The sequence below is a fragment of the Mirounga angustirostris genome, unplaced genomic scaffold, assembly GCF_029215605.1.
Source record: "Mirounga angustirostris isolate CCGP_5_RB_7025 unplaced genomic scaffold, mMirAng1.0.hap1 SCAF_6, whole genome shotgun sequence".
NCBI classification, from domain to species: Eukaryota; Metazoa; Chordata; class Mammalia; order Carnivora; family Phocidae; genus Mirounga; species Mirounga angustirostris.
In genome coordinates, this window is record NW_026991714.1 from 145,236,095 (window position 1) to 145,260,370 (window position 24,276).

The 24,276-nt window shown below is 46.8% G+C and overlaps 1 protein-coding gene and 1 pseudogene across 7 annotated transcripts in view; both read left to right on the forward strand.

The window, feature by feature from the left end:
* Window positions 1-24,276, forward strand: part of TACC2 (transforming acidic coiled-coil containing protein 2) — a 199,392-nt gene that overhangs the window by 25,113 nt on the left and 150,003 nt on the right. For 6 of the 7 annotated variants that reach the window (XM_064595369.1, XM_045879001.3, XM_045879000.3 and 3 more), the window contains one exon: window positions 11,004-11,116. In XM_064595369.1, the coding sequence (XP_064451439.1) occupies window positions 11,004-11,116 (113 nt within the window). Of the gene's footprint in view, window positions 1-11,003; window positions 11,117-24,276 lie in introns of those variants that run through there. The other variant, XM_045879003.2, reaches the window with a different exon arrangement.
* On the forward strand, window positions 23,795-24,035 carry LOC123846924 (transmembrane protein 258-like; annotated as a pseudogene).

A 24,276-nucleotide genomic window follows, 5' to 3' on the forward strand; every position in this document is an offset into this window, starting at 1 on the left:
GAATAATGTTGGTATGAACACAGCTGTGCAAATATGTGTGACTCCATGCTTTCAGTTCTTTGCAGTAGATATCCAAAAGTTGAATTTGCTGGATCACATGTGAATTCTGTGTTTAATTTCCTGAAAACCACCAGACTTCTCCACAACGGCTGCACCATTTTACATTCCCATCAACAATGCACAAGGGTTCTAATTTCTCCACATCCTTGCGAAGTCTTGGGGTTTTCTCATTTTGGTTTTTGCTTTTATAATAGCCATCCTAGTGGGTGTGAAGTGGTATTTCGTTGTGGTTAGAGGCTATTTCTGATCAGTGGTCAGTGCAGATCTCATGTGCCCAGACGGAGGCAGCCATATAAAGTTCTGGAAAAGGAACATTCTGGAAAAGGGAAGAGCATGTGTGGCATGTCTGGGAGGGATGAGCTTGTTGTATTTTGAGATCAGCAAAGAAGGCCAGTGTGGCTGGAGGAGAGTGGGTGAGAGATTATGTCGAGATGCGAGATCAGGGAGGTGGGTGGGGGTGAATCTTGTAGGTCATTATCAGCTTTCTAACTGGGATGCAAAACCACCAGTGAGTTTTCAACAGAGGTGTGACATGAGCTGATTTGAGATTTTATTTTATTTAATATTATTATTATTATTATTTTAGAGAGGAGTGTGTGTGCAACCAGTGGGGTGGGGGGTGGGGTGGGGTGAGGGGGGTGCTAGAGAGAGAATCCCAAGCAGGCTCCAGAGCCCAACATGGGGCTTGATCTCACAAACCCGAGATTTTGACCCGAGCCGAAACCAAGAGTCGGATGTTCAACCGACTGAGCCACCCAGGTGCCCCGGTTTGAGATTTTAAAAAAGAGCTTTGCAGTTGCCATGTAGAGAATGGTCTTTAAGGGGCGGAGGGCAGAAATGGAGGAGGGACACTAGTTAGGAGGCCATTTAGAAGTCAGAGACGTGGATGGTGATGGCTTGGAATGAGGTGGCAGGGAAGGGGGTCCCTGGATTGGGGATGTATTTTGAAGGCAGAGAGGGTGGGCTTGATGATGATGGAATTTGGGGGTGGGGAAAAGAGCAGAATTAAGGACGAGCCCTAGGTGTTTGGCCTGAGCTGCTGAGCAGATTGAAACATCATTTCCCTGAGATCAGGAGGATTGGAGGAGGGGCAAGTTTAGGGGGAAGGGAGAGAATCAAATGTTCTGGTTTGGCCATAAAATGTGAATGCCTTTCGGGCACTCCAGTGAAAGAGGCATTTGGATGCACAAGAGGTGGAGCTTGAGATGCATGTTGGAGTCACCAGCGTAGGTGTTTAAAGCTGGATGAGAACACCTGGGAGTGAGTGAGGATGGGCAAAGGGACTCAGGACTAATCCCTGAGATATCCTTTAATATTTAGGTGTGAGCCTCAGGGGTAGGGGGCAGTTTGTGAAGGAGCTGTAGCAGAAGACATAGGAAAATGAAGGACCTGGGAGGTCCATGGAGGAGAGTGTCCAGAGAAAGTGGAGGCATCAGATGCTCCTGAGAAATCAAGGAGCAGACACCTGCCCATTGACTTGGCAATATGAAGGCCATCGGTGTGAGGGAACCTCATACTGCCCCTTGAACCCTTGATAAGCATTTCCAGTGGAATGACAGGGATGCAGTTTGGATGCCTGAAGAGGGAATTGGAGATAAGGAAGTGGAGAGAGGGGTAGAGATAATGCAATAAGCTTTTCTAGAAAAGGGAGCCGAATATTGGGACGGTAGCTAGTAGAGGGAGTAGAGGGAGTTAAACCCGGAGGGTTTAAAGATTGAAGACCTTAGATGGCTGCCTGCTGGTGGGAATGAGGGAGAGAGGCAGAGGTTGGTGGAGGACGGGTGATCGACGGGTGGACCGAAGGAAGGCTGACCTTGACTGTTGAGAGTTGATGGGATTGGAGCCGACTTGGGCTTACAGAGCAATCCCCTGCCATTGTGGATGGTGGAGGGAAGAGGAAAGCAGACACACCTGGGAATTGTGAGGATGGGGGAAGGGAGGGGAGGCAGCTCTCTTCTGATGGCTGATTGGGGTGCACGTGCGGCAGAGAGTGGGGGGTCAGATGAGGCAGGGGTGTACTGAGCTGCTCTGGAGTTGGGGGATGGCGGATGCCTGAGGAGAATGGACCTTCATGCAGTCACCGAGAGAAGCAGGGATGTGAGCCTCATAGGACCTCTCTTCATAAACTCTTGGCAGGGGGGCTGGCAAATTATCTTTTTTTATTTTTTATTTATTTATTTATTTATTTTTTAAAGATTTTATTTATTTATTCATGAGAGACAGGGAGAGAGAGAGAGAAGCAGAGGGAGAAACAGGCTCCCAAGGAGCAGGGAGCCCGATGTGGGACTCGATCCCAGGACCCTGGGATCATGACCTGAGCCGAAGGCAGACGCGTAACCATCTGAGCCACCCAGGCGCCCCTGGCAAATTATCTTAATGATTTTTGCTTTTGAAATTTTTTGGCAACAACTGATCGTTGACTTAGTTATTGACCATTTAACCTTAACTCAAGAAGTCAAGTTTAATAACATCACCATGGTCCGGTATCTGGATCCTGCTGACGAGTCAGTTATTTCTTCTTTGATCCACACAAACCCTATTTAAACTCTGAAATTTAGGAATATGGCCTGGAGCGTTTCTTTGTTTTTTGTTTTTTCTGTGCTCCCTAGAGAACAGAAGCCGTTGGTGGGGCAAGTTCACACACGCAGGCTGGACTGAGCCCATCCATTCACTGAAGGTTCCTCCTCATGCGCCAAGGGCTCTCAGCTCCAGCCCAGCCCCTGGGGGATACCTGCTATTGCACCTTGGGTCCTGGGTCCTCGTGGTCACTCCTGCTCCATTCCTGCAGGAACTGACTCACAGAGGCCTCGGGGCAGGTGATTGCTCTCTGGGAGCACGGGGCAGCCCCTACCAACAGGCCCAGCTGCGACCCACGCGCAGACCCCAGGCTGCCCCTTCCTGGCAGCTCTCCTTCCTGCAGACGTGTTGGTTGGGAATGAAGAGAAAGCCACAGTTATAACTGGGGCTGTGGAGGGTGACTGGTGTGGGGGTGGTGGGCACAGGCCAACCAGGGGTCGGCAGAACGTCTCACGCTGAGCCCAGGGGAGCGTGCGCTGTCGCTGCGAGGGTCAGGGTCCTAGGGTGTGTGTTCCTCTCTGGGACAGAGGTAGAGGTGGCAGCGTGACAAGAGTAGCCTTCATCCAGTGGCACTTCCTGGGGTTTCCTGCATCGTGACCTGCGTGGACGGACTTATGGTGAAAGAAGAGCCCCTCCAGCCCGTGGTCCTGGGCTGTGACAATGACAGTTGTTCCTGTTCTTTACTGAGTGTTCCATTTGGAGGAGCCCCACAGAAGGCCTCTGAGCTTCCAGATTGCAGAGGGGAAGGACAGCCTTCCACCCACCGGCATTACCACCTCCTGGATTCCCCTCAGGGCCGTCATGATGCCCATTAACAGCTCTGGCAGCATGAGGAGGGAGAAAAAACATCCCATCCTATTATTGTAATGGCCTGACTTAAAAATCTGTGATCATTTAAAAAAAACTCTTTTAAAGCAATTTCATCGTCTGGATGTTTCTGTAGTTTGAGTCCCAGAAAAAAATGATTTTCAACTATAGAAACTGAGATCAATGCTCTGAAGCAAGATGACAGGTACAGAGCCACCTGACCTGCCCCTGGGTGTCAGCCCCAGGGAGCTGCTGTCTGGGCTCAGAGCTGAAGGATGAGCAGGAAAGAAACGGGATCCAGAGGGGGGAGAGCAGGTCTCTGCACTGCCTGCAGCCCAGGCCGCATCAGGGCAGGTCCCCCTGGTTCCTGGCTCCAAGTCCAAGAAGCAGCCGGGGCCTGAGGTTTGTTCCTGAAGGCGACCTCAGCCCTGTGGCCCCAGGCTGTGGAATTCCCCGGCATCCCAGAAACGGAGGACCAGGAGCACGGGAGATCCCCTGCTACGTGAGCTGACCCTGGGGTCTGGATCACCCAGAAACGTGACTGAGCATTTCTCTGCAGGCTATTTCATTAATAGATAAACAACCCCTCAGGATGGGCATGGATTGTTTCAAGCTACAGATGCTTGGGGTCCCAAGTTTAAGTTGGGGGGGCAGTTTCTCTCTTTCCTGAGGGACCCAAAGAACCCAACGTTCTGAGAGCGTTAAACTAGCCCTGGAAGAAACAACGTCTTCTAATATTCTACTGGCAGTGGGTGGGCATCTGGGATGATTTAACTGCATTTAATGAGAAAAAAATGGAAGGAAGAGACAGTGAAGCAGTGTGAACCCCAGTTCGTGACAATGGAGAGCCCCTCCACTGTGAATCTCTGCTACCACAGTCTCTCCTAGGGACCCTCTCGCCTGGAGGCTTGCTGCTAACTCTCACTGGGGCTGTTATTAAAGTTTGCAAACTGCATGGCTCCGGGTTTGGGCCGGATGCATCTTCCAAAGAATCAGATTAACTGCTTTAGCTCTAAGCGGACTTAGCCCCTGGGGCTCTTAGTTAATGAGTTTTGAATCCGTTTCTTCTTTGTAATAATAATAACACATATATGAGTGTCTTCTATGGTCTAGCCTTGTGTGAAGTGCTCCTCATGTATTATGTTATTTAACCTTGAAAACCCTGTAATTATGATCCCCATTTTCCAGATACGGTAATGGGGACATAGACCCCGAAGGCTTACAGCTAAGTAAGCAGGAAAGCTTGGCTTTTAACCACTGCACCTGCGCTCTTATTCTTGAGTCCAGCCGCATGCTGCTCTGGCAGGAAAATGAGCAGATGTAGGAATTTGAGAGGGGCAAAATCTAAGGTTTATGCCTGCATTTCAAATCGAGTTGAATAAATGTTATAGGACACGATAGGCTATCCTGACAAACCCAACACTTTAAATAAAGAGACTCTCCTCCGTATGTGCCACTCTTTGCCATATTGATGAGGTGCTCCCGTCAGCCACTGAGGCAGGCAGGCCAGGGATCGCAGTCTCCATTTTATAGACCTCTATAGGTCTATAGACCTGTCTATAAACCAGCTCCAAGAGGTGCAACGATTTGGTTTTTCTGAATGGTCCAGCCTTCTTTAAATTATATTGCTTCTAAAATATTAAATCCACACAAGACATTAATATTGGGCAATGTTTCTGAAGTCTCAAAGGTTTTCCTTTCTCCATAGACAAAAGATGTCAGAACATGTCAACTCGGGCATCTTGGAGGCTCCTGAGTTCTTTTAGGGTAACTCTTCCATTTTGACCCAGATGCTGTTGGGTGAGGGAAGATAGGTATCGTTCACTGAATGTGGAACTCTCATTCACTCGCTGGGAGGATAGGGACCACGTCTTTTTTTTTTTTCTAATTAAACTTTTTATTTGGGAATTTTTCAGGTTTACAGAAATGTTGCAAAGATAGTACAGAACTCCCACTTACTCTTCCCGCAGCTTCCTCTAAAATTAACATCTTATCCCATGTCTTTTAAAATCTTCTGTGTCTACCTAGAACCTAGATTCAGCCCTTCCTGGACATGAGGCAGAAGCATCCAAATCCTACTGCAAACACGACCTTTTTTTCTCCGTATTTTGAGGGAAGAGTAGGCCTTCAAACCCAGCTCTCTCTGACTCCAAAGCTTGTTCATTTTTCTGCCATATTCATGTCAGAAAACATTCCATCTGGGGTAGCTGAAAATTCCACCCTTGGGGCCTCCCCCTTCTTGGCGTGACAAAGTGCCTGGTAGGTGAGGCTCAAGGCGGGGGCATCCTCTGCTGCCGGTGTGGATGAACTGCTTTAATTTTCAATCTTTCCTTTTCTTCCCGGAGGGGAAGAGATGTTTGGGATGATCCAGCAGAACTGGTCTGAGCATTTGCCTTCCCGTGACAGGGCAGATGGACGGCCCAAGCAGGCCCCAGCACCGAACATGTGTTCCTCCATATTTGGCAGCCTGTCGGTTGTTTCTGAAATCCGATTCCTAGTGCCATGGGGATGACCTTTGGTCCACTTCCCAGCATTCACCTGCAGTCACACTGCTCCCGAGAAGCTTGCTCCAAGAGTGGGCGAGTTGGCAAGACACTCTGGTCATGATCTAACCATGTTAACTCAGCCTCTTTATGGGCATGACCAGTAAGCCAAAGGGAGCACATGGAAGAGGTAAGGTCAGGGGAGTTTTTGTTTTTTTTTTAATGGTAAGACACTTTAGCTCTTGATAAAGTGTATTTTTTAGAGCTGGAAAGTGCCTGTTTAAAGATGCCTTTAAAACAGACCCTGGGCTCTGGAGTATTCTAGAGCTAAAGAAAGGCTATTTGTTTACTCAAGCAGTGGCAGCAGAGAAAAGATTTGAAGAAGCAACTTGACAAGGCAGTTTGTCATGTGGAGGACTGCCAACTTTTTTGTCCAGGCTCCTGTTTGGAAGCGTGAGGGAAATTTTAGATACACGTGCTGTTTTGCAGGATGCCTGTTGACACAGCAGACCCCCGAGAGTCCTGTGAACAACAGGACTTAGCGCTGTTGCTGGGATGGAGAAACTGCAAGGAGGGGAAATGTGGTAGAAGAGTGAGATCTGAGGCCTGTGTGTGTCTCCCCCGCTCTGCAGAAGTGGCTACCGACCAAATGGAAATACTCTATTTTTTACTTATTTTATTTTTATTTTTTAAAAAAGATTTTATTTATTTGAGAGAGAGAGCATGAGAGAGAGCGAACATGATTCGGGGGGGGGGGAAGGGGCAGGGGCAGAGGGAGAAGCAGACTCCCTGCCGAGCAAGGAGCCCGACGTGGGGCTCGATCCCAGGACCCTGGGATCATGACCTGAGCCGAAGGCAGATGCTTAACCATCTGAGCCACCCAGGCACCCCTAAATGGAAATACTCAATTTTTTTAAACATTCAACAAATATTTATGAAGTGCCTGCCTCTCCATGCCAGGTGCTATTTTGGGCAATGAATCTAGGCTTTCAGAACCCAGTACTGATGCTTTCATGGCAACTCCATCCATATCTGTTTTGTTGGAGATGGTATTCTTCTTGCAGATTAGCTTTCTAGTAGGGAGGGGTGGGGCTGCTGAAAAGGCAGAAAGGCAGACCCTTTTTTCTGCTTTAAAGATGAATCTGAGCCCTTGTTATATTCCTTTGCCTGAGGGAAGTTAACATGTGGTCCCTTATCCCCTTTAGTTAGAGCAGAGATCTGCCTCCTTATACCATCTGTTGTTTGCATCTGTCTGGGCTGTTAGACATGTCAGTGTCTTCCCAGAATTACTTTAAAGTAACCTTGATCATGGAATAAAGAGCAGGAGATTTCTCTGTTAAATTATTTGCAGAATCACTTGCTGCTGATAATGTGATTGAAAGGGAAGCCTGGCTGCAGAAGGTATTTGGAGCCAAAGCCTGCGTGACATTCCGACAAGTAGGAATTGGGTCACAATTTATAAAAACTCAGGACCTGATATGAAAATGTCACTCACTCTGTATTGTTACTCTTGAGCTAAGGTAGTAAAGATTTTTAACTCATGCGTCCAAAGGTAGTAGTGTTATACAGATAAAGAACATTCTAGAAGGGCCAGGAGCACTTCGGAGGTTGAATTGACAGTGATTTAAAGTTTGACCTGCCTTCATACTATCCAACAGGGATGATTGTCATCCTGGTTCGCAGGTCAGGGGACTGAGGTCTGTAGGACAGGGTGGAGCTCCCATTTCAGGGAATGGTTCAGCCAGCATGAAAGTCATACCAGCAGGGAGGGGGTCAGCAGCCCTTCTTTTAGGTGAGGGATCAGCCCCAGCTCTCTCTGCCTCCTTCAACACTTCCCCACTAAAGGGATAGAACAAAAATGCCTTTTCCCGGCGCTGGGGTCGGAGAGAAATGGGTCCCTCTAGACTCCACTGCTGTGTGATCTTGGCCAAAGACTTACCCTCTGTAAGCCTCAGCTGTAAAACAAGGACATGAATAGTACTTTCCTCTTACAGTTGTTGTGAAGTTTCAATCACATGGTTCACAGAGACCAGAAGTCCAGTGCCTGGTACTTACTAAGTGCTTAATAAACAGGAGCTATTCTTATTGTCATTTCCCCCCACATTCTGTCTCAGCAAAAGTGAATGGAGATTTTCTAATTGTAGGATCATGTTAGCACTGGGATGTGTGGCCCTGAGAGTTGAGGCATCTTTGATTTTTTTACCTTTGGACACAATTGGGTGAACAAAGTAGCCAGCCGCTCAGACACCTGCCCTAGTCGGGGGAAACATACCCAAAGCTAACTTGCCGTTCAGGCTGTGTGTGAAGGTCAAGGACACCACCCATCCAACAGAAAATTCAAGGTCTCAAGAAGACCCCCCACCCAGGTTCAGATTGCACAGATGATTTGCACCCAAATGTCCCACGAAAGCTCCAAAATTGATTTCCAACAACCCCAGCCTAGAGGTTGATAGAGCTGGTGGGTGGCATCCTCCCTTCCCGGGAGGACTGGGTCTCCCTTTGGGGGGCCCTGCGTTTACACGTCTGTGGTCATGGCATGGGGGGGGCTGTCTCCCTAGACTGTGAGCAACTCTAGGGAAGGGATGGAGTCTCGTTCATTTTGGTAGCCCCCACTTCTAGCTTTGGTTCTGGTCATGTATTTTATTTTATTTTAATTTATTTTTTAAAGATTTTATTTATTTATTTGAGAGAGAATGAGCATGGGGGGAGCACAAAGGGGGGAGGGGCAAGGGCAGAGGGAAAAGGAGAAGCAGGCTCCCCACTGAGCATGGGCTCCGTCCCAGGTCTCCGGGATCATGACCTGAGCTGAAGGCAAACGCTTAACCACCTGAACCACCCAGGCGCCCCTAGATGAATGTATTTTAGATAATTGAATGAATCGACAAATCAGGAAATGCCTTCTGGAAGATCTGGGTGAAATGAGATATTTATCAAATGATTCGACTGCATCAGGATCCCGTACTCACAGCTGGTAAATTGTTGGGCTTAGGAGAGGCCTTTTGTATCACCAATTGCTGGTTTTGTTGGGCAAGGCCGGCTGGGTCTGTCTCTGGAGTCGCGTAGGGGAGCAGCGTCCCCGAGGGCTGAGAGAAGATTTCTAGCAACAAGGGGCAGGCAGCCACAGGGAGCCTGGAAAGTCCAGAGAAGCTCTTCTTGTGTGTCTCCTGGGCCGCGCCTCCGCCACCTCCCTTGGGACAGGACCTCGGGGCTCATGGAGCTCGGTTTCTCCCAGGCACCCAACAAGCCATGTGCCTAGGTCTGAGCTGTAACAGCTGGAGGAAAGGGAAGCTGTTTCTAATTCACATGAAGGTGCTGTCTGCTCACAGGCCACACACCCGCCCAGAGCAGCGTCACCTTCCAATTTTCACGAAGGTGCCCCCCAGGCCAGGGGCTGCCCTGCCCTGTGGATTTGGATCATCTGCCAGGTTTAAGCAAGGTGAAGAGAAATGAGGCCTTGGGCTAACTGTCCCCAAAAGTGTGTTCCATGGAACACTAGCTCTAGTAGATGGTAACAGGCAGCACGTGAACAAAAGGATCCTGTGGTCAAGAAACTTTGGGAAAAGGAGTTAGAGTTCAATGTCATTCGACCACAGATCTTCTCAGATCCTTTCTGGATAATGTGCACTGTGAATTTCTAAAAGAGGGCTAGATAACCAGCGCTTCTTAAACTTAGCTGACATAGAACACTTTGTCTCCTTCGAAGCTGGTCTGATCATTTATGGAATGTACTTTTTTGGGTTGCAAGTGACAGAAATCCAACTTGTACCAGTGAAGGCAAACGGGGACTCAAGATCTCGTGTAATCGTTGGTTGGAGGGGGCAGAACAGGCTGGACCCCAGGACCAAGTGGAACCAAGGCCTCCGCACCCCCTGGGACCACTGCCCCTCTGCCCTCTGTACCTCATCCGGGCTTCTCTCTGCCTGCCAGCACGAGTCTGTCTTGTTGCGGGTGGCCTTCTTCCACAATGGCTACAAACAGCCTACTGGTAATGCTGGCACTCTTATTCTACAGAACCCACACCAGATTCCCACCCCTCTGGGTCTTTGGGGAGTCTTGTGTGCACCCCAGTGGGCAGGGCTGTGGGGCCTTGTGAAGGAGCACTGCTGGGAAGATGGGCCGAAAGACAACCACTGCTTTGGGAAACACTCCTTGGGGTTTAAAAAAGCCCTTTTCCCCTTTCTGATATTTATACTACACTTAATGAGCTTTATTTATTTATTTATTAAAGAGTTTATTTATCTGACAGAGAGAGAGAGCACAAGCAGGGGGAGCGGCAGGTAGAGGGAGAGGCTGAGCAGGGAACCCGATGCAGGGCTCGATCCCAGGACCCTGAGATCATGACCTGAGCCGAAGACAGACTGACTGAGCCACCCAGGCGCCTCCATTAAATGAGCATTATTTAAATCGAGTTTTTAACACCTCTCATCTCTTTCTGTCCCACGATTTGAAGTTTTGACTGTCCTTTATATTTTTGTATCTTGGTTTTAAAAACTGCTTACCCAGCAGATGAGCTTATTGTGAGAGAGAAGGAAAAGCGACCGCCTCTCAGAGTGGTTAGGGCCTCGGACCGGTGGCCCCAAGTTTCCAAGGGCTCATCATTTTCTTTGTTCAGCGTCCGCCCCCACCCCCGGATTTCTGGCTGAATTCTGGTTCGCAGGCCCAGGGGGAGGGAGGAGGAAAATGTCTTTCATCTAGGTGGTGCCACAAGCAAATTAGACACTTGAAGATCTTAGAGCAAATACTCTCTCTTTCTCCGGGGAGCAGATGACCCCCCCAAAGTATGGTAGGTGTCTCCATTCTTGGCTTTTGACTAAAACAGTTGTCCTACTGAGCTGGAGTCTTGTGTGTAACCGCGTGTCTCCTCCATCAGAGCAGAGCAGGGGCCGTGCTTGCTTGGCTCACCTTGTACCTCAGAGTGCAGCTCATGCCAGCCCACAGGCGCTGCTCAGGCGGATGATAAAGCAAATGAACAACCTGACGCTCGACGATGCGGCCAGTGGCCAATTGAGAAATGCTTCTGTGTCTTCAGACACTCCTATTTGATTTCTTCTCCAATTTCTCTTTCTTCTGGCTCAGAGAACTTCGTCAGCTCAGAGTCCAGGGTCTGTGCCACCATCTGGGAATGGTCAGAACCTCAAAAGGGACCTGGAGGAGAAGTCTGGAAGTACTGAGCATGGAGACTTGCACAGGTAAGAGCCAGGGTCAGAGGACTGGCCCAGCCCGACGTGTGGCTGGCTCACTGCCTGCTCAGTATTTGCTTTGCTCCATTTGCTTTGGAAAACTTACCCTAAAACCCATGACATGGTCCTCCGTGGTGATATGGTCAAAGCAGTGGCTTATAGACTGCTTTGTGATTACCTCGACCTGCATGATCAGAGAATTCATGTTTTTCTGCCCAATGAAACTAGCAATTAAGGGCTTCCTTCCATTCCAGCAGTACTCCAGGTTATTTATCTTCGTTATCAGAACTTAAAATAAAAACCTGAAGGCTACCAAAAGGATGTATCAGGAGCGTCCCATGCATGGTGAGTTGGGTCTGTATTCCTGCATGGTAGCCAGTGATGGTACCGGATAAGACAGGATTCAAAAACTATTACTAACGTGACAGGTAGCCTGAGTCCCAGGGAGGCTGGTGGATGAATTCCAGAAATTAAGAAGGCCACACTGATGCAGTGGAACATGGCCAGTGTGGGTGTGGCCCATCGGTCAGTGGCTCCTCATTATGACCTCCAGGAGGTCCTGATTTCCCTGCTGTGGCTATTGGGAAGAAGTCCAATAGACTCCTCCCATGTAGTGTTTGGCACCCTTAGTTTTGGGGGCGTTCCCAAGCAGAGGGCCAGCAGACGTGAACATTCAGTCCCCAGAACAGACTCGGGACAAGAACACTGGAGCCAGTTAGTAACTGTCTGTGGGTTCAGTGCATGATCCGGTTGGAAGAACCCTCCTGGGGTTCCAGGAGGCTATAATTACAGGCCTTAAAAGAATAAATCAACAGGAGCTCCAAGGAACAAAAATGAAAAATTGAAAGGTAGACTCCCCCCCACCCCCCATCATAGACAATAGACAATGAGATTTTTAGGTCATGAATGCTTTGCAGAATCACTTTACCTAAGAGTTTAAGCAACAAATCTGTGTTTGGGCTTTAAACTATGGAGGGTCACGGGTAAGTACGAGCGGCCTCTGGTGGCAGGAATTTCCACGCCTGGCTGGTATTACTTTCCGGGTGGTTCCGGCTCCGCGGTTTCCAGAAGAGGCACTTTGTACCTCTTGGCCTGAACATTAGGATTCTTTAGGGAAATGGTGGGGCAGAGTGTTCTTTTCTGCTGAGGGAATCACAGGATATGCCTTGAACGACACCTTTGATCCCTGTTTTCTGCAAAAGGGAGGCCTCCTAGGACCCCCCCCCCCGCCCGCCCCGGCCCCCGTGTCTGTTCCCCTTTCATGAACTTTTTATCAGGATAACTGGACAGAGGTTTTAAGAGTTGGCTCTAATGAGACCAGATGACCCGTCTAAATTGCCTCTGGGTGATCACGAAACTAACAGATTCACCTTTTCTGGAATTCTCTGCAAAGGAAATCCCTGCTGGCTGAGAGCCGAGGTCCGGCACTCCCCTCCCCCATGGAGGTTCTGGGATCTCTCAAGAGGCTTGGGAAGTATTTGGGGCCTGGGTCACAGCTAGACTGAAGAATAACAGCAGCTGGAAGGGCTTTTGCTTCTTGTTGCTCAGCTTTAGTCAATTATTATTTTTCCCTTGAGGAAGAATCGCTTCTCATTGCCAAGTGAATTGAGCATAAAAGAGGTGCCTTCTAAGAGCAAAAGCCCAAAGAAGCAACTTCCTGTTCACAATTCGAAACATGAATTCTCCTCTGTAGACGCGTGAGCGTCTGTGGTGCTCTGGACTAACTAACTCACGGACTGCGGAGGGGTGAGCGGCCTGCAGGAGTCAGGCCCCGCAGAGGAAGCGAGGGCAGGTGCTGATCCCGGGAGGGGCTGTTCCGGTGACGCACGCCGCCCTCAGCATCCACGACAGCGATACTCATAACATGTAACGTTCAGTTTGCACATGGGGACCAGACGCCATGCCGAAGGCTCTAGGCACACGAAATGCACCTTTATTTTCTTTAAATCAGTTCATTTCCGATTCCAAGTCCTTACCCAGCCACCCTTGGAAGTCCCCTCTCTCGACCTGGTGTATTGATGCCATCACCTGTCCCCTCACCACCATGGTGCCCACTGGCCCAGACCACACCGTCCCTCAGGCCCTAGGACCCCGCTGCCTTCAGGACACTCTTGGCACCAGGGACTCTTTGGTGAGGCTGGGAGCCCCGGGGCCATTCCCTTCAGTGCTGTGTGCCCGTCCCCCGTGAGCCCGAGGACACGGTCAGGAAGCAGGGAGGGACTCTCAGACATTCGTCACTTTCTAAGACTTGCTCTCTTGTGATCCTCACATGCATTTGCCTCTCCCCTTGCCACGTCACACAACTAGCATTTTCTCTTCACAGGATGTATTACAGGTTTTTACAAAAGATTGAAGAAGCCATTGACCTCGTACTGTGTTTTCTCCTTGGAAAAACTCCAGAGAGAAAGCACAGAAAGGCTTTGCAGTGGCTCCTGCTGGACTTGGAGGCAAGGGCAGAACGAGGGCGGAAAGGCCTGCGTAAATCTGGCCTAACGACCTCCCGCGCAGGGTTCTCTCCACTGCACGGGTGGGGACACTGAGGCTTGGAACCCTACGTCATTTATGCGTTAGTGGCAGAAAGCCCATCGTTTCTGCCTTCTTACCTCTGAATTACACAAGGATGGGGTTCAGACATCTCCAAGGGGGTTCAGTTTTTCACCCAAAGGAGTGCCACCAATTCAACTGCCTTGCTTTCCCATTGCCACATGGTGTCGCTCTTGGAACTTAGCCCTGCATTGGTCAAACCCAGGCAGAGGCTGGGAGGCACCTGCCCGATGCCCATCCCTGCACAAGTCCCCGGCTCCTGAGGGAGGATGATCCCGCACTGCTGGGACAAAGCCGGGTTGCCCCTCTTACTGCTCAGCAATGTCCATCCCCAAGCACGGCTGCCCTGGGCATCCACGTCCCGTTCCAGGGCCACCGCCTACCATCTCATGAGCCGCCTTCTCTCTCCTTGGGTACCAACCGCCAGGGATGGCAGCAGTCCTTTCTTTTTCAACCCTCAAAACACAATGAATCTCATCCTACAACCTTTCATCAGATCATAGAGCTATTGGGTTGCACCAGAGGAAATGAGTGTTTTGTAGGGAAAAGTTGTCGAGTAGTGGCCATTTCCTGAGCTTTAGCATTCTACCTGCTCATTCTTCCATTCTTCCACGGGTGATAGTTCAAAGATGACGGACTTTTCTCAGGGAGCTGTGTGATGCCACACGCTGGGTGCTGTTGGGGTTCTCTGAGGGCAGGGGTGGAGGATCTTGAACTAAAGCAGACAGCTCGAGCGGCCATTCCAGGTGGGGGCAGAATTCCTGAATCGGACCTCTCTGTGGCTGAGCAGGAAGTGAGCCCAGATTGCTGGCAAGCGTTCACTAAAAACAAGGCTGAAGAAGTGAGGTCAGATGGAGGAGACTTTGAAGGTCAGGTGAGGGGTTGAGATTTTATCCTGCAGGTAGCAGGAAGCTGGGGAAGTGCTTTGTGGTTTGTCTGTTTATATTTAAATAAAGATTTATGCAGGTGGGGAAAGAGTTCAGAAACTGAATTTAGGGGCTTGGACTGGTGCATGGGAGGGGGAGGCTGGAAGGGCCTAAAGGGTGCCCCTGTAGTAGAGGAAACCATCCCAAAGCAGAACCCCCAGAACCTGGTGATGCCTGGGTGTGGGCAAAGGAGGTGGAGTCATAGAAGATGCTAAGGTTCTGGAGCGAGAACCCAAGAAGGATCCAACATCAGAAACAAGGACATCTAAAGTGAGAGCAACTACAGGGAAACCAGGACCAAACTTTAGACACACTGAAATAAAGACCAGACGAGTCTCCTGGGAACCCTGCTGGCCTGGCCTTTATTTAAGCAGGTCCCTGGCCTGGGGAGGGGCGACAGTTTAATGGAGTAATAACCGAGCGTTGTGGCCCCCAATCCTCTGATATCCTCATGGTGGTTCCAGTTATTCACAAGTTATTCGCAGGTAGGTCCACTCATTCCAGCACTCTTAAATTCATGACTTTAAAACTGTATCTAAGAGCATGGGAACAGGGCAGGTTTGGGGTGAAGGACAGTAAATGAAATCATATGGGGTGGTGGTTCTCAGTCTCCCCAGATCATAAGGTTTGTAAAATCTTTACATTCCTAGGGCCACCCTAGTCCTTCTGAATCAAAATCGCTGGGTGAGGAGCTTAGGAATCTGTGTTTTGTTTTGTTTAGAGATTTTATTTATTTATTTGATGGAGAGAGACACAGCAAGAGAGGGAACATAAGCAGGGGGAGTGGGAGAGGGAGAAGCAGGCTTCCTGCAGAGCAGGGAGCCCGATGCGGGGCTCGATCCCAGGACCCTGGGATCATGACCTGAGCCGAAGGCAGACACTTAACAACTGAGCCACCCATGCACCCCGGAATCTGTGTTTTTAATAAGCATCCTGGGTGATGCTTATGGATGGAGGGATTTCTGAAATACTGATCTATTGCCCGGACCAGCTTGTAACCATTAAAAATACTCCATTTCCTGACCTCTCCCGTGAAGAGTCTGACACAGTAGTTTTGGGGTGAGGCTGAAAAATCTGTTGTTTTTTTTTTTTAATTTAATTTATTTATTTGTGTGTGAGAGAGAGAGCATGAGTGGGAGGATCAGAGAGAGAGGGAGAGAGAAGCTCAAGCAGACTCCATGCGTGGAGCGTGGAGCCTGATGCGGGGCTCGATCCCACAACCGTGAGATCATGACCTGAGCCGAAACCAAGAGTCAGATGCTCCACCCAGGCACCCCTGATTTATGTTTTGATAAGACCTCCCTGGTTGCTGTATGGAGAACGTCAGCGGGCAAAACTGGAGGCCAGAAGGTCAGAGAGGAAACTGTGCAGGTCCCTGGCAGGATCTAGCGTGTCTTGAGTGAGGCAGGGATCTCAGCCTTATATTCATTATCTCCCTCCCTCCCGCTGCAGGAATCTTCCTAGACATTTTATTCCTAATTGCCCTCCCTTCCCCAGGAAATTTCCATACCATAGATATATTGTATATGTATTGTGGTCTTTGGATGACATATTGGGCCAGATAGTACTTTGTAATTACAGTGTAATATCTAAGATATCTTTCCCCCTCCCAAGAGTCCATTTTCGCCCCTCTGGGGATGGTACTTACTGGCCCACTGAGCACATGGCACTGAGGTGATTACAGTGAAGATGGAGAAACAAACACAGCTTTGCTATTTTGGAGATTTTGGAGCTGAGAGATGCCAGGGCTTGCTGATGGACCGGATTTGGGAGGAGGGAGAGAACAGTCAAGGAAGATCCCTGAAGCTTTGGCTTGAGCAGTTGGGTGGCAAGGACCATTTGCTGAGAAGGAAAAAAGTGAATCGGCATATTTGCTGAGTCCCACGGTCACAGACCCAGCATCCAGGAGGGAATCCTGTTGTGAAGCTGGCAAGACAATGTACCGCTCACAACCCCGGGCTCAGCGGGGGGCACACAGGACTGTCCTCCATCTTTGGGAAGAAAGCAGGGCGCTCTTGTGTTTCAGGGACAACTCACTTCCTGCTCTACACCCAGCACTTTCAACACCTGGACATATATCATCCCTTTGGGGGAAGTGGGGCAGATTCCATTTAGCAAACATGGATCCACAGCTCACGACAGGCCAAGCTCTGAGCTTGAGGCCAGAGGTAAAAAAGACAAAGAGCACCTGTGGGTCCAGTGGTAGAAAGGCGTGTAAACAAATCATTCTAGGAAAGCTCAGTGCTGCAGGCAGGCTCTATGGGAGCACGGGGGCGGCAGAGAGGGCCCGGCTCTGCTGAGGGAAGGGAGCGAGTGCTCCGGAAGGACTAGGCTTGCCGTTGGGTCTTCAAAACCAAACAGAAATAGGGCTTTGTGGGGAAAGGAGACGGTTCCAGGCAGAGAGAAGAGCTGTCATCATTACGGAGCTAGAGGGAATACAGAATTTAGGAAGGGATCGACTTACTAGGCTCTTACGTAGAGAATTCCAGAACTTCTTTAAGTCTGGGAAAGGGGATGGGGCATCTTCATTAAGCTCAACCTCTTGGCTTTTTCAAATATACAAACTCTCACTTAGCACAGAAATCCTTGGCGTTTGGGGAGCAGCAGCTTAGGGAAGGGTAGAAAGACAGTTTGAAGCATGAAATAGTGGACTTGAGAGGCTGGGCGAGGATGTTCCCTGAGCCTTGCCTGCCACAGAGTCACCTGCACGCGGGGGTGCGGGACCCAGGGCCGAAATCCACAGCTCACCCACTGCTCAGGGTGGACGCCTACAGATGACCAGAAGGCCACGAGGAAGCTGGGGCTCGGGGAGGTGAAGAAACGTGTCCCCCCCACAGACAAAGCTTGGCTTGGTGGGGACTGGAATCGGCTGGGGTTGGTGCTGCCCGGAAGCCCGGGCTCAGAGCCATTATGCTGAGCTCCCACGAGTGTCTGAAAACATTTGTGTTGTGGGCTCCATAATTAGAAAGCAACCCCCCGTCTGTCCTTAAAATTTAATTTCCCTGTAAACAAGGTCCATTCTCAGACCCAGACAAAAGAAAAATCAAAAAGATCTGTTTTATGAGCAGCGTCTGGGGCCAGCTCTTAATGAACGAGCCCCAGGTCCCCGATGCAGTAGTAATCAGTCCCTTCCTAACAAACTTTTGCAAAGTTCCAGATCCACTCAGGAGCTCCTGCCAAGGCAGGGCGTGTCAGGCAGAGCCGGGGGCAGCCTCCGCCCCGCCAGTCCTGCTTCTGACTCATTATTTATCTCTGGCAGGAAGTAAACACAGAAAGGAGGGGGGTAGTGAGCTCCCCAACTTGTGACACGGGCTGAAAAAGAAGGTCACGCACTGAATTAGGTGTGTGTCTGCTTTCTGCTCATCTGGTTTCAACAGAGCATTTAAAAAGAGGAGAGGAGGAGTATTTTTCCATCCTGAGATGATATCCCATTTTTTGTCACAATTTGGAAAATACAGGGGCGCCTGGGTGGCTCAGTCGGTTAAGCGTCTGCCTTCGGCTCAGGTCATGATCCCAGCATCCTGGGATCGAGCCCCGCATCGGGCTCCCTGCTCAGCGGGGAGCCTGCTTCTTCCTCTCCCTCTGCCTGCCTGCCGCTCCCCCTGCTTGTGCTTTCTCTCTCACTCTCTCTCTCTCTGTGTCAAATAAATAAATAAAAAGTCTTAAAAAAAAATCTCTTAAAAAAGGAAAATACAGAAAAGTGAAAAGTGAGGGGAGAAAAAATCACCAATGCGCTCACCATCTATAGACAACTGCTCTTAAAATATTAGTGTTTCCCTCAGGCCTTTGTCATTTTTCGAGTTCTTTATTGATTGTGATAGCTGTGTGTGTATATACATACGTATTTATAAATATTTAAATATCTAAATATATTCAAACAATATATTAACTACACGTTCATATACAATATATTTAAATATTCAAACAATATATTAATATAAATATTTTTATAAGGTACATTTAAATATATAATAGACTATGTTTTAGAACAGTTTCAGGTTTACAGAAAAATTGAGCAGTACAGAGAATTCTTATATACCCCCTTCCTCCTATACAGTTTGCCCTATCATTATTATTATTATTATTTTTTAAGTAGACTCTGTGCCCAGCATGGAGCCCAATGGAGGACTTGAACTTACGACCCTGAGATCAAGACCTAAGCTGAGATCATGAGTCAGATACTTCAGAGGGCACCCCCAGTTTGCCCTATTATTAACATTTTGCATTAGTTTGGTACATTTATTACAGTTAATGAACCAATATTGATACATTATTATTAACTAAAATCTACAGTTTACATTAAGCATTACTCTGGTGTTGTCCATACAGTCTATGGGTTTGGCAAACACATAATGCCATGTACCCACTATTGCAATATCTTACAGAATAGTTTCAGTGACTTAAGAAATCTCCTGTTTCCACCTCTTCATTCCTCCCCTCCCCCTCCCCTACCAACTCCTGGTAACTACTGATCTTTTTAGTGTCTCCATAGTTTTGTTTTTTTCAATTACCTTTTTACATTGGTATAAGATACATTCTGTAAGAGTATGAAGCTGAGAGCTTGATGAATGTTTACACTCCTATACACTTGTATAATCAAGCCCCGCTCTAGAGCTAGATCATTCCTGTCACCCCAGAAAATTCTCTCCTGTCACTTCCCAGTCAATACCCAGCCCAAGAATAACAACTGTTCTGACTTCTACTATCATGAATTAGTTTTGCCAGGTCTTGAACTTCACATAAAGGGGAGTTAAACAGCATATATACTTTGGTGTCTGGTTTCTTTTACACACAGCTACTTGTTGGTTTTTTAAATGATTTTTTATTGTGGTAAAAAAAAATACATAGCATAAAATTCACCATCGTAACCAATTCTGAGTACAGTTCAATGTTGTGCAAATGTTTCTATGGTTTCTTTTTCTTCTTTTTTTGGGGGGGAGGGCGGTGGGCAGAGGGAGAGGGAAAGAATCTTCAGCAGGCTCCATGTGGGGCTCCATCTCATGACCCTGAGATCATGACCTGAGCTGAAATCAAGAGTCGGACACCTAACTGACTGAGCCACCCAGGCGCCCCTGTTTCTATAGTTTCTTAAGGTAGAAGCTGAGATCATTGATTTGAGACCTTTTTTTTTTCTTAATATAGGTGTTTTAGTGCACTGAAAGTCTAAATCCTGCTTTAACTACATGTGACATTTTGATATTTGTGTTTTCATTTTCATTTGGTTCAAATACTTTCTAATTTCCCTTTTAATTTCTTCTTTGACTCACGGGCTATTAGAAGTATATTATTTAATATCCAAATACTTGGGGGATTTTCCAGATATGTTTCTTTTTTTTAAGATTTACTTACTTATTTTAATGAGAGAGAGAGAGCGCGTGCACATGAATGTGCGTGCATGTGTGCACATGAGTCAGGGGAGGGGCAGAGGGAGAGAATCTCAAGCAAACTTCCCACTGAGCATGACTTCCCACCGAGCATGGATCCCCACATGTGGCTCCATCCCATGACCCATGAGATCATGACCTGAGCTGAAACAAAGAGTCAGACGCTTAACCAACTGAGCCACCCAAGAGCCCCTGGTTATCTTTTGTTATTAGTTTTTTAATTTAATTCCATTGCAGCCAGATGATATACTTTGAATAATTTTAATCTTTTAAAATTTATTGAGACCTTTTAAAAATGGGTAGAATATGGTCTACCTTGTAAATGTGTCATTTGCTCTTGAAAAGAATGTAATGCTGGCCACTAATGGATAGTATTTAATAAATAGCAATTGGGTTAAGTTGCTTGATAGTGTTCTTCTGGTCTTTCATATCTGTACTGATTTTCTATCCGCTTGCTCATTCAATTATCAAGAAAGGGGTATGGAACTATCAGTTTATAATTGTGGATTTGGCCATTTCTTTTTTTTTTTTTCATCAGTTTTTGCTTTATGTATTTTGAAGCTCTGTTATTAAATAAACTTTTAGAATGTTTTTGTCCTATTGATGACTTGAACCTTTTATCATTATAATGATCTTCTTTATGGCTGGTAATATTCCTTGCTGCAAAATCTGTTTTGTCCGATATAATATAGACATAGGAGCTTTCCTTTCATTAGTATTTTCAGAGTAGAACCCCCCCCATTCTCTTACTTTTAATCTATCTGTGTTTTTAAGCAAAATTTGAAATACTTTTCTTGTAGACAGCTTACAGTTGAGTCTTCCTTTTTTCATCCATTCTGAATATTGCTGCCTTTTAACTGAAGTGTTTATAATTAATTTACATTTAATGTGATTATTAATATGGTTGACTTAAATCTCCAGTCTTATTATTTGTTTTCTCCATCCCTTTTACCCTCCTTTTTTGCCTTCTTTTGGAAAAAGTCATTATTTTTATGATTCTGTTTTATTTCCCTTTTAATTTATTAGCCACGACTATTTGTGTTAGGTGGTTGCTTTAGGATCGATACTATACATCTTTAATGTGATACAGTCTGCTTTCAAGTGATATTGCACAATTTCATGTACATTTAGAAGAGTCTTGCCCTATACAACAGAATACTTCTATTTCTTCCCTTTTGGCCTTTGTGCTTTGTTGTCATACATTTTATTTCTATATATATTTCAAATCCCACGATATGTTATTTTTGCTTGATATAGCCAATTATCTTTTAAAGGAGATTTACATAATGAGGAAAAAAGAATTTCTATTTACTTGCACAGTCACCATGTCTGCTGTTCTTTATTTTTTTGTGTAGATAATGATGGCCATCTGGTATTATTTCCTTTTGGTTTGAGGGACTTCCTTCAACATTCCTTGAAAGATAGGTCTGCTGGTGATTAATTTTCTTAGCTTTTAAATGTCTGGAAAAAAAAATCTTCACCTGTATTTTAGAAAGATGTTTTTGCTGGGCAAAGAGTTCTAGGCAGATAGTTCTTTTTTCTTTTACTGCTTGAAAGATATTGCCCTACTGCACTCTAGCTTGTATGGTTTCCAACAAAAATTTCTGCCACCCTTTCTTTTGTTCTTCTGTCCTTTCTTCTCCCAGCGCTTTTAACATTTTTCATGTTTTTACTGGTTTTAAGCAATTTGGTTATGATGTGCCTTGGTGTAAGTTTCTTCTTGTTTCTTGTGCTTAGAGTTAGATTCTTGTATCTGCGGGTTTATAGTTTACATCATTTTTGGAAAATTTTTAAGCCATTATTTCTTCAAATAGTTTTTAAAAATCACCCTCCCTGTGTGGGGACTCTAATTACACATATATTTGGCGGCTTGAAGTTATCTCACAACTCACTGATGCTCTGTTGTTTTTTTTTTTTCTTTTTCTCTCTGTGTTTCATTTTTAACGGTTTCTATTGCTATGTCTTCAGGTTCACTAATCTTTTTCTCTATAATGACTAATCTGTTACTAATCCCACCCAGTGTGTTTTTCATTTTAGACCTTAGAGTTTTCATCTCGACATGTTTGATTGGGATTTTTTTTTTTTTAAGATTTTATTTTTAAGTAATCCCTACACCCAATGCGGGGCTCAAACTCATGACCCCAAGTCAAGAATTGCATGCTCCCCTGACTGAGCCAGCCAGGCACCCCTGATTTGGATCTTCTTTATAGCTTCCATGTCTGTACTTAACATGCTCAATCTTCCCTCTAACCTCCTGAACACATGGAACACAGTTATAACACGTTTTAAAAAGTCCTTGTGTACTAATTCTATAATCTGCCTAATTTCTGGGCTGGTTTTGATTAATTGAGTTTTCTATTCATTGTGGGTCATACTTTCCTGCTTCTTTGCATTCCAGACACTGTGGGCTTTATGCTTTTGGATTCTGGATATTTTTGTATTCTTATAAATATTCTTGAACTTTGCTCTGGGATGCAGTTCAGTTATTTGGAACAGCTTCATCCTTTTGGGGCTTCATTAGGTGGGACCAGAGCAGTGGTTAGCCCACGGGTCGTGTTTTCCACTATTGAGGCAAGGCTCTTCTTAGTACTCTAACAGATGTCCCATGAATTATAGGTTTTGCACTGTGGCTGGTGGGAACAAGAGCTTTTCCCAGCCCTGTGTTAGCTTTACGGATTCTTCCCTATAAACCTCTCAGGTGGTCTGAACCTAGTCTCAGGTGGTATTTGTGCATATACATGCTGATCAGTACTTGGATATCCCCAGAGTTCTGGCTTTGTCCAGTTTCCTCTTCTCTGGCACGCAGATGCCCAGCTCCATCCCCTCAAGTCCGGGAGACTCTCAGGATCTTCCTGTGCCGCTTCCTCCAGGCCTTAGCTAGGGTAAGAGCAACATTTACTCTGTTGCTGTTCATCTCCAGGGATCACAGGCCTCTGTTTCTCGTGTCTCCTGTAGCAGCCAATCCCCCATTAGCCCCATCCCCTGTTGTGTTAATAATTCTTTATATGACACTTCCCAACCCAAGTTCTCTGAAAAGACCAAAAAGCCACCTGTATCAAGTTTCTTTCTCTGGTTTTAAATGGAAGTGCCAGCAAAAAACCTGGCATTTATTTTGGGAAAGGTGGGGAGACACTTCTAGAAAAAAAATATTAATAAGAGAGAGGATGCCACGCGCAAGAGTTGTTTTTCTTTCCTTTTCAAGAGCACTTCTAGTCTCTTTTCTTTCTGTGGTCTCAAATGCCAACTTCGACAGGAGTTAATCTTCCCAAATCATCACTGCAGCTGTGTTCATGTTGGAAAGGAGCCTGGGATGGTTTTTATGTCTTTAACATGGAACCACTTGGCCCCTCGGTGATGTTGACTCATCACCTCCCCCTACCCCATACACATTTAGGCCAGTGGGATTATAGAGAGGCAAATCTCAACAAAACAGGCCTGTGACTAGCACATTTTTGAGCTCAGTACACATGAGCTCAGCCTCACATAGGTGACATTGGTGACATCTTTTTGTTCAGGGAATGCCCCAAATTCTTTGAAAGATATTTTAGTCATCAAGGGAAGATTCCAATATGTCTCCTGCTTTTACTGTGTTGATGAAGGCAGGAAGATGGTTTTAATACACATTAGAAGTCTTATCAAGAAGGAATATTAACAAAAATATGTTTACAGCCATTTGTTCTTTCTTGATGTCAAAACAAAATAAAAATACTACCATAACCTAAGCACACAAAAACCACTGCTTGCATTTTTCTGTGGCTAAGTAGTAGGATCTAACTTAAAATTAAGAAAATATTGCTGGTGGTAGAGCGGTGGATGACCCTGTGCTTGGTGAAATGGAGCTCGAGGCCATGAGCAGATACACCAGCCCAGTGAACCTGGCTCTCCTCCCCCATCTCACCGTGGTGCTGTTGGCCATTGGAATGTTCTTTACTGCCTGGTTCTTCATTTATGAGGTTACCTCCACCAAGTACACTTGGGATATCTACAAAGAGCTCCTCATCTCCTTGGTGCCCTCACACTTCATAGGCTTTGGAGTTCTCTTCCTGCCTGCTCTGGATTGGCATCTACATATGAGCTCCCAAGGGTTCCAACCTGGTGGTTTCACTGAATTCCTGCTTCTGTAAATTAATTTTTATTATTATTATTATTGCTGGAAGTGTCCCACTGGCTGCTTATGATAAAGGCAGATGTGTGACCAAAAGAAAAATTAAGAAAGGGGCACCTGGGTGGCATAGTCGGTTGAGCGACTGACTCTTGGTTTTGGCTCAAGTCATGACCTCAGGGTCGTGGGACTGAGCCCCTTGTCAGGCTCCGC